The sequence below is a fragment of the Octodon degus genome, unplaced genomic scaffold (genome assembly GCF_000260255.1).
Source record: "Octodon degus isolate 3935 unplaced genomic scaffold, OctDeg1.0 scaffold00103, whole genome shotgun sequence".
Lineage (NCBI taxonomy): Eukaryota > Metazoa > Chordata > Mammalia > Rodentia > Octodontidae > Octodon > Octodon degus.
Genome location: NW_004524679.1, coordinates 3443843 through 3453979, shown reverse-complemented (window position 1 = coordinate 3453979; position 10137 = coordinate 3443843). Strand labels below are relative to the sequence as shown.

Here is a 10137-nt window from a genome sequence, read left to right as displayed (position 1 = left end):
TCACCTGTAGGTGACATCTCTAAATTTTTCCTATGTCTTCCCATAAGCCATTCCCAAAAGTTTGTAATCCACATGGTCAGGTTTAGCCACAGCAACAACCCTATGCCTGCGATACCAAATTCTGTCTTAGTTACTCTTCTCTCATTGCTGGGACAAATACCCAATACCCAAATTGAAGGAAGGAAAGGTTTATTTAGCTCACAGTTACTGGAGATTTCAGTCTATATTCAACTGGGTCCAAGGCAGAGCAGTACATGGCAGAAAGCAACTTTTCATGGTAGTAGCAAAGAGAAAGAGCACAAGGGAGGGGTAGCAGCAGCTAAGGTAGCTAGCTTCTTTTCCCACCTTACATTGTAATGCAAATAACCTGCCCCAGGACAGGTGCAGCATCCACACCCACAATAATCAACCACAAATACCAGGAGCAGCCTCATGACTGCATGAGCCTTTGGGGGGGGACACTTACACACAAAACATAACAATTATATTATTACTCTACAATATAGGTGGTTGAGCTTAACATCACTATCTGAATATCAAACATCTTTGATATAACATTGAATAGGTATTTTCCAACAATCGTTGATATGCTAAACTTTAAATCCCTATTAAATGTGAAAAAAATAATTACATATTTTTACACATAAATGTAGAAATCTAATTGTAAGCAGCATTGTAGCAGGACAGTCGTATGATATTTTTTTTTCTTGTCTCTTCTTTTCTTTTATTACCTTTTTTAAAACAAACATTTACTTGAGAGACAGCATACCAGTAAATGATATGACATTAGACACCGTGCACATTTAGAAGACCAGAATGACAGGCATTTCAAGCATGGGCCTAGTATTATACATTGCTATTCTTGGTGCAATTTCCTAGTTCACAGGTATCAGCATATATAGTTAGTCATGGTTAGAATCCTACCAATTAACTGCTACTTTCAAAAACCTGATGGAGATTCTCAGGACCATTGTCTTAACCATCTTGTGTATATAAATGTATGGTTTTCCCCATGCTATAATTGTTATAGTAATAAAAACTGATTAATAAGTGTATATTTATTTTGAAATCACTATGTAGCTTTCAGAAAATAGGATGTCCACATATGTATATGAATATGTAAATTATTTATAATTATGTACATCTGTACTTAATAAATTTCAAAAACAAAGAAAATAGTCTAAGGTAAAGAATCGTGCTTACAAATGTGGGATAGTGTATTAAATAAAACATATGATCAATGACTTGTTCAAAAGTGTAAGCATGGGTCCAGGGAGATGGCTCAGTTGAATAAGTGCTTGCCTGGCAAGTGCAGGGTCCTGAGTTCAATTCCCAGTACTACAAAAATAGGAAAAATTGTAAGCACACTTTGTTTAGTAGGAGATAATTATTTGTGTAGATACTACACTTGTATTTAAAAAAAATAAATTTGCCAGAGTAGAAGCATTTCAATAGCCCAGAGGTCCCTTGCTTGTCCAGAACTGCCTATGCCAGTTAAGCACTCAAAAGTTACTGCAGATGCATTTAAAAAAAGCACAGGTATAGTTCATGATGGTGACAGACTGTGACATTTCCTGTGAAATAGACTTTGTAGACATGAAGACTGTATGAGTGATGGGGTTATGAATTCTTCCACTAAGGTTTCAATGGAAAAACTGACAGACCAGTAGTGAGAGGAACAGTATGTGTTACTGAAAGAAGACCCTGAGTGGTCAATATGTGGGACTGTAAGAATCAAGCCAAAGCCATGACTAAGACATAAGAAAATAATGGTCAAAACTCGGGAGAAGCTGGAAACACCATGCACAGGCAGTCAAGAGAGAGATATTACAGGCAAAACTTTGTAGTCCCTTGAGAGTCCACATCCTATCATAGTGCATCCTAAGTACTGAAGACAGAGCAATAAGATTTCCTATTTGTCCCAGTGAGTTTCAATATTATGCTTGTCAAGCCACTTCTTGCTAATTTTTCTATTTCCAGATTTTGGAATACGCCAAAATAGATTTTTTTTCCTGTGTCATTTAACTCAGAAATATATAGCATTCTTTTGGAAGTTTTTCTTTTTCATTTTTCTTTCTTTTTTTTTTTTTGATACTGGGTCTCACAATATTGTCCAGGCCAGTCTTTAACTCACTATGTAGCCCTACTTGGGATCAAACTTGTGGCAATCCTTCTGCATTAGTTTCCCAAGTGCTGGAAGTATGTGTGTTTGCCACCCTGCCCAGCCCTTTGGGATTTTTTAAGGGTTCTCAAAAAAGCTGTGTTTCAAGTAGGCAAAGGTATAACTCTTGGTTTGCTTCTTATATTTATTTTCTCCTGAGTTAATTATCTGTTTTCTTTCATCTAAGAGGAAACTTTGGACCTTGACTTTTGAACAATGCTAGTATAGGGATAATTTGTGGAGTCCAGGGGATGGAAAGATACATTTTCATTTAATAGATGAAAATAAGACTTAGGTGTCAGGAGTATTCTATATTTTATATATCAAACATTCCCCAGCTCCCATATGATAAAGTTTTAATCTCCACCTCAGTGCTACTGGGGAGTGTTACATACTTTAAGAGATTTAGTGTTATGGGAGATCTTCAAGTGACTGCAAGGGTGCCACGGAGGGTGTACCAGGATTCTAATCACTTCTACCTCTTCATTTCACATTATGGCTATGAGCTAAATGATTTTGCTATACTGCTTGCAACTATTATTATGTGCTTCCCAGCCAACAACAAAGATATAAAAAATATGGGTACACCTTCATAAATTACATGCAAAAATGTAGTTTCTGGTAATCATGTGAGACTTGATTTTATTCATTACAGTTCCACAGAAGTAGGTATGCTCATTTGAGAGTAGTAGCGAGTGTTAGCTGTGGTAAGGTCATTCTGTGAAACCAAGGGCTCAGTTGTTCTTTAGAGCAGCTTATGAATCCACTCTGCTTCAGGCTGAGAAAAAAAGTAGAAGAAACAATAATTAAAACTTCATTGATTATAAAATGTTATACATTTTATAGATAGAAAGGAATATTCATTATTTTTCTTAATACAAAAGTTCCTGGACTTCACCTAAGTTCTAATAAGGAAAAGTCTCTGAAGATGGATATAGTTTTGCAATAAACATGTTCAACAAAGTTTCTTGAGTGATTTCAATGTCAAATGAAGGATGAAAAGTACTAAGTGATAGTCCATTCACCATTCTTATATAGAAATTGAAGCCCATCATGATGTGTTATATTATTGATACATGCTCTCATCATATTGTCTTAAATATTTTAATTCAGTAACACTTTAAAAACTAAAAGTAAGTTTTGAAACTATTTCATTGTTATGTTTCCTTTTTCTCATTAAAATGAAATAGAAACTAAAAGTATGATATGAAAGTGTATGTTACACAGTCCGAGGGTAACTAAATTATCTAGCACAATTACACAAATAATTTCATATATGTGTATTTCTGTATTTTTTCTGTATTTTAAGGAAGGGTCTACAGGGTGTTCAGGGTCTCACTACTAGATTGGACTCATTGTGATTTTCCTGTTTACAACTTCCCAAGTGCTGGGATTAGAGGCGTGTACCACCATACCCAGTTTCAATCGCTGTCTCAGACTGCCCCGGGAGCAGGGCCAGCACAGAAGGCCTGGGAATTGAAACCCCAGCCTCTTTGTCTTCTTGCAGGCACTTTAATTCACAGAACTATTGGCCAGCTATTTCTGCATATTTTTATCCTTAAATTTTCCAACATGCAATATCACAGCAGTTTCCAGTGTTTATTTCTCTTACCATTATTATTTTCCCTTTAATTTTCTAGCCTTAATCATTTATTCTTTCAATAAATACATATATTTCTAATTTATTAAGAAACATTTCCTTAGTATATATTTATGTGGATAACATATTAAATTATATTTTATATATTTATATAATTAATATATTGTTTACGTATGTAATGCAGTTTGCTAAATACTTATCTCAGTGCTACTTTGCTAAAAACATATGGTAAGTATTTTATTCATGATTCATATATATATATATATATATATATATATGTATATATATATATATATATATTTCTTCTATTTAAATTGAGTTTGTATTGCTTAAAATTTTGTTGCAAATACTTATATTTAATTCTCCAAAATAACATCTTTTCATTAACAGTGTTGATTCATACAGCAATATTCTTTCTCATGTCATTATGGCTCAAGGAACTGAAACAAAGTTTTAGCAAGATCTAGTCTAAATATATGCAGAAAATTTTCTACTTATATATTTTGATATGGAGAAACCCTGGAAATTCCAGTTTTTAAACTTTAAATTCTACTTTAAATTTCTTATAATTCAAAAGGAAAAGATTTGAAATTCTTTCATTTAAATTTAGATATAGATCTTTAATATCCTCAGTTAAGCTAGTTATTTCTGGAACAGCAACAAAAGCTTAACTTAATGTCATATTTAGTCATTAGCCTGAAAGCTTGGGAGTTAGAGATTAGTTTGAGTGGTATGTGTTAGGATATTTTTTTGAAGATGAAATAATGGAGAATATTCAGAAAATGGAATATTATCTAAGGAAGATAGATTCTGAAGGTAGAGCTTATTCTTTGTAATCAGAGTTCAACGAGAATGCATGAAACCTTATGGTGTAGGAAGAAGAAAAAGGCAACTAGTCACATTCATGGACAGAGCACAGAAAACTGGCTATACACCAAGACAATTATAAAAAAGGCAAAAAGGACTTTGGGAAGTGTAAGGTTTTAAAAAATGCACCAGAGAAGACATCAAGTATGTTTAATGTTTCTCCCACTTATTTTGTAATTTTTTGTTTCTTAAACTTATGAGCAATGTCACAATACCACATTGTTGATTTTATGTTCCTAAGCTGTCATCACATATGCTGTGATACCTTCTCCTTGATTAATATTTTATATCATGTTCTAATGCTCTGTCTCATGATACAATCTTTCAGTCTGATATAGTTGGGTGTTATTAGACAGAAAATTGCATATTATGTATGACTAACACAATTTTACTCATATTTCACGCTGTAACACAAATATCACTTTTACACTCTTGTTAAATAACTAAGCTAGCTTATAAAAAGGGAAAATTTAAAATCCATAATATCCAGCTTCACCTGTATTAGCGTAATTGCTTAGAAACGTTTTTCATTTTTTATTTTCTGATTATCTAACAAATACTGAATTTATTTATTAAAAATATTGAATATGAGATACTCTCTTGTGTAATCACACATATTCATAAATGAAATACAAATTTGATACACAACCAACAGTCAACATAGTGAAAAAAATCAAAGTTTTAAAAACTTAACAGCAAAGAGCAAATTCTATTTAAAATGATAAATACAATAAGAATGAGAATATAACAAGTAACAATTGTTGCAGTTTTGAATAAATAGTAGGAGTTGCCTCATTAACAAATTGACACTTGAAAATTTAGGGATAAAAATACACAGAAATAACTGGTCAAATAGCTCAGCAGATTAGAGTGCCTGCAAGCAGGCGCAGGGGCCAGGAGTTCTAACCCCTGGGCTATGCTGAGATTGGGATTTGACTGACACTAGCAGATAAAAAGTTTTCTTGTTATGTAGTCTTGCTTTATCTTTTTCTTAACCATCCAGCATAAAAGTATAAAAATGAAGTAAAAGAAATAAAGCCATACTAACATGCTGAGCTGTAAAAGGCTCAAGTCAACAACTTCTGACATTGCCAGTCATGCAGATAACCCACTACTATTATAAATTACTGGACAATATTGGATTACTCTGATGAATTCATGCATCAACAATATATGAATGACAATGAAATTCACATCTCCAACAAAAGTAAACTAAAAATGGAATGAAATGAAGAACCTTTTGGTAGTGAAAAATATATACATCTGTATATACAAAATAGCATAGATATTCAGATAATTTCTCTTAGTCAATGAGAAGAACGTTTTGAACTATTAGTGTTTAGGCAAGATATCATGTCTGCATCTTGTACTATGAATAACTCCTACAAAGACAACGATATGCAATGTATTAATTATTGTAACTGCCCTACTAAGCTGTTTTGAAACTTTCTCATTGCTCTTTGTTTCTTAATAAAATTATTTTTTAAAAAAAGTGACTGGGCGTGGTGGTGCCTGCCTGTAATCTCAGGTTTTGGGAGGCTGTAAACAGGTGGATCCCTATGTGTCTGATCTAGCAGTGAAACCCTGAACACCCTGTAGACCCTTTCCTAAAATAAAAATAAATAAATAAATGAATAAATTGACATTTGAGCAAATAATTAAAAAATGTGTTACACAAAAAACCGAACACACCAAGAGATAAATTACAGAAACCACACCTTTCACAATGATATAAAAAATATAATACTTAAGAACCAGTCTCACAAAGGAAGTAAAGGATTTGTACAAATAGATTATAGTACTCTTAAAAAAGTGATTGAAGAGAATTTCAGAAAATAAGAAGATATTCCTTGCTCCTGGATAAGAAGAACCAACATTGTGAAAATAGCCATCTTTCCAAAATTGTTATACAGATTCAACGCAACCCAAATTATAACACAAGTACTATAACTCACAGATGTAGAAAAAACATTCCTAAAATTTATTTGGAACAAGAAGATACCTAGCATAGCAAAAGCAATTACTGGAAACAAAGGAAAGTCTGGTGTCATCAAAATCTCTGACCTGAAAGTATACCACAAATCTACTGTGATAAAATCAGCACGGTAATGGCAAAAACACAGACCTGAGGCTCAGTGAAAGAGAGTAGAAAGTGCACATAGAACTACAAACACACTCAGCTACCTTACATTTATCTCCACATGATGCCAAAGTTACTCTCAGAAACTAAGACTATTACAAATTCCAAATCCAAGCTAATTTGTACTACAGACAAATTTCCCAAATGAACAGATATAAAAATCCTTAATAGGATACTGGTAAGTAGAATGTGGAAAATCATTAAAAGATCATATACCATGAACAAATATGCTCCAAAGAACAAGTGAACATATTTCAACATACTAAAATCAATCAATGCAAATACATCACAAAAACAGATACAATGACAGTAATCTCATGATCATCTCAGTGGAAGTGGAAAAAATCTCTGACAAAATTCAACATCCATTCATCATAAAAGAATGAATAAAATAGGTATAGAAAATCTTTATTTGAATATCATAGCAGCTACTGCCAACATATCAAAGTTGAAAAGCTGATGGCCTTCCCTCTAAAATTAGGAACAGGAAAAAGATGTCCATGTCTACCACTCTTATTCAATATAGTCCTTGAAACATAAGCCAGGGCAATCAAGCAACAGATAGGAAAAAGATGCATATGAGAAAGTACAAAGTAAAACTATCATTTTTTGCAGATGACGCAATACTTTAATTACAAGATCCAAAATACTCCTAGAATTGAAAACTAAATTCGACAGTATAGCAGAATATAAAATAAATACAAAAATCATTACCATTTTATACACTTATAATGAAATTGCTCAAAATATTAGGAAAACAGTATCACCAACAATTTCATAAAAATTAAATAATGAAGAGTTACCCAAGTAAATGAAGGAAAGAGCTTTGCATTAAAAAAATATATCATAATGAAAAAGGGAATTTTGCAGGACATAAGAAAATGCAAAAGATTTATTTTTTCCTGGTTAAGCAGAATCAACATAATCAAAACAAAGCTATAGTTTCAAAACTTATACATAGATTTAATGCAGTCCCAACAAAAACACCAATGTCTTTTCTCACAGAGCTATAGAAGCAATCCTAAAATCTATTATAGATCAGAATAGCAAAATCAAACTTTAGTAACAAAAGAAAAGCAGATGGCATAAGAAGTCAAGATGTTATATTATAAAGCTACACTGATAAAAACAGAATGATTGTTGCACAAAAGCAAGCATATGGAATAGAGCACAATAGAAGAAGCAGAAGCAATCCCAGGAACATACAAGTATTTGATCTTTGAAAAAGAGGACAAAGAGGAAAAATAGACTTTTCAATAAATGGTGGTGGAAAAATGTGTATACATGCATAAGATTGATTCTAGATTGGCATATCTTCTCAAAAACTACCCTAAAATATAAATGGATGGATCAAAGTGTAGCTGTTAAGAGAGAAACAATCTACTAAACAATAAAATAAGTACAACTATTGAAGACATACTTAGGCAAAGACTTTCTAAATAGTAGCTTGGTAAATAATACTGAGAATCAGCAAATGGGATTACATCAAATTTAAAAGATTTTTCACCACAGAGGAAACAACCACAAGAGTGAAGAGACAATGTACAGAATGGGATTTTTTTTGCCTTCTTTTCATTGGACAGATGACTAACATCAACAATACAATGAGAGATGCCACCCAGCGCCTAGATTTGGTGTGTGAGTCTGGCAACTTGGGACCCTCTGGATAATCATTCCAGCCAGCACCCAGGCCCAGTGTGTAAGCAGGACTTGCCAGGGCATGCTGGTCCCTCATTCCAGACTGTGCCCAGGCCCAGCATGTGAGTGTGAGTTCCCAGAGAACTCCAGAGCCTCACTCCAGCCTGCGCACAGCCCCGGTGTGTGACTGGACCCACCTGTTGCTCTGCTGGTTCCTCACTCCAGCCAGCACCCAGGCCAGGGGTGTGTGAAACTTCCTCCAGACATGCCTGGTCTGCAACTCTACAGCAGAACAGAGAGGCCAGAGGCAAGAACCAGTCAAGTGATACAGGAGCAGAATATCTTGCTAGAGTGGCACAGAGGGTTTACTTCCAAGGATTGGAGCACTAAGAAGTAGAGCACAGCAGACAGTCCCAAGCCACACCCACCTGGATCAGATTGAACTTGGTAGATCTAGACATGGTGCTAAGGTAATAACTCTACCAAAGCTCTACACCAAAGGTCAGAAGACTGTGCTATACAAAACGACAAGAAGAAGGAGCAAAACGCAGTCTCAGGCCCTGAACCCACCTAGACATATGCAGGAGAAAATAGCATAGAAGAAATTGGAAACCACAAACCTGAAATCTCTAATAATGTCTGAAGCAAAGAAACAACTGCAGAAAGGTATAGAGGAAATAAGATCACAAATAATTTCTGAAGTAAAACAGAAATGATAACCATAATGAAACAAGTACTAAGTGCTCCTAAGGAAGCAACTGATAAAAAATAGAAGGGAATAGAAAAATGATGAAATCCTTGAGTGAGCAATATAGGAAAGAAATAGATGCAACAAGCAAAATCAAAGGGAAGTACAAGAAATTAATACCACAATCACAAGCTGGATTGTGATCAGGATCCTAGAAATTCAACACAGGAGTAATACACTAAAAGTCACTAGAGAAAAGAGACAGACCACATTTAAAGGAATATCCATCGGAATAATGGCAGATTTATCTTCACAAACCATCAATTAAAGAAGAGCATGGAGCAAAGTACTTCAAGACTTTGAAGAAAACAAACTACAACCAGACTGTTATACCCTGCAAAACTCTCAAGTTTGATGGAGAAGTGAAATACTTTCATGACAAAGAACAACTAAAGAATTTCATGATGACAAGGCCAACCCTACACAGACTATTAAAAGATATTCTAGAGAAAGACCAAAATGACCACAACTCCATATATGAGAGAAAAGAACCCACCAAGTAGGGCAAAATGTTAAACATAGGAGAAAAAGAGGTACAAAACAGTAGTCTTTCAATTATTCTTTTGTATACAGCAGCAAAATATTTCCATCAGCATACTCTAAAAATAGACTTCTCCTGCAACCTATGGGTCATGATTCTGTCTAGGTCTACGGGGTGGATATCAAGGAAATAGAAATAGCTCAGTCCCACAATTGACACCTGACACCACCTGCAAACATCATGGACACTGCCCATGTCCACAGCATCCTAGAACTTTGTGCAATATCCTACCTCCAAACTATTAGCAATGCTAGTCATATATTTGCCATTCCAGTACTTCTGCTATGTTTTATTCTTAGTAATTCTTTACCATCATGAAAACTTTTCCTTAGTTGTTATTTTTGTATATATTAACCTAATCAAACAGTATGTGAGTACTCTGAATTGATCACAGATTTGTACATATGACACATTTCATTCTGTCCTCTTAGTTGGATTCACA

General features: G+C 34.1%; 1 protein-coding gene across 1 annotated transcript in view; it reads right to left on the bottom strand.

The window, feature by feature from the left end:
* Positions 1-2868: 2868 nt before the first annotated feature.
* The window catches only part of Cylc1 (cylicin 1), a 98753-nt gene continuing 91484 nt past the window's right edge, over positions 2869-10137 (bottom strand). Inside the window, exon 7 of the mRNA XM_023723780.1 lies at positions 2869-2939. Coding sequence (XP_023579548.1) covers positions 2907-2939 — 33 coding nt within the window. The 3' untranslated portion in view covers positions 2869-2906. The remainder of the gene's footprint in view (positions 2940-10137) is intronic.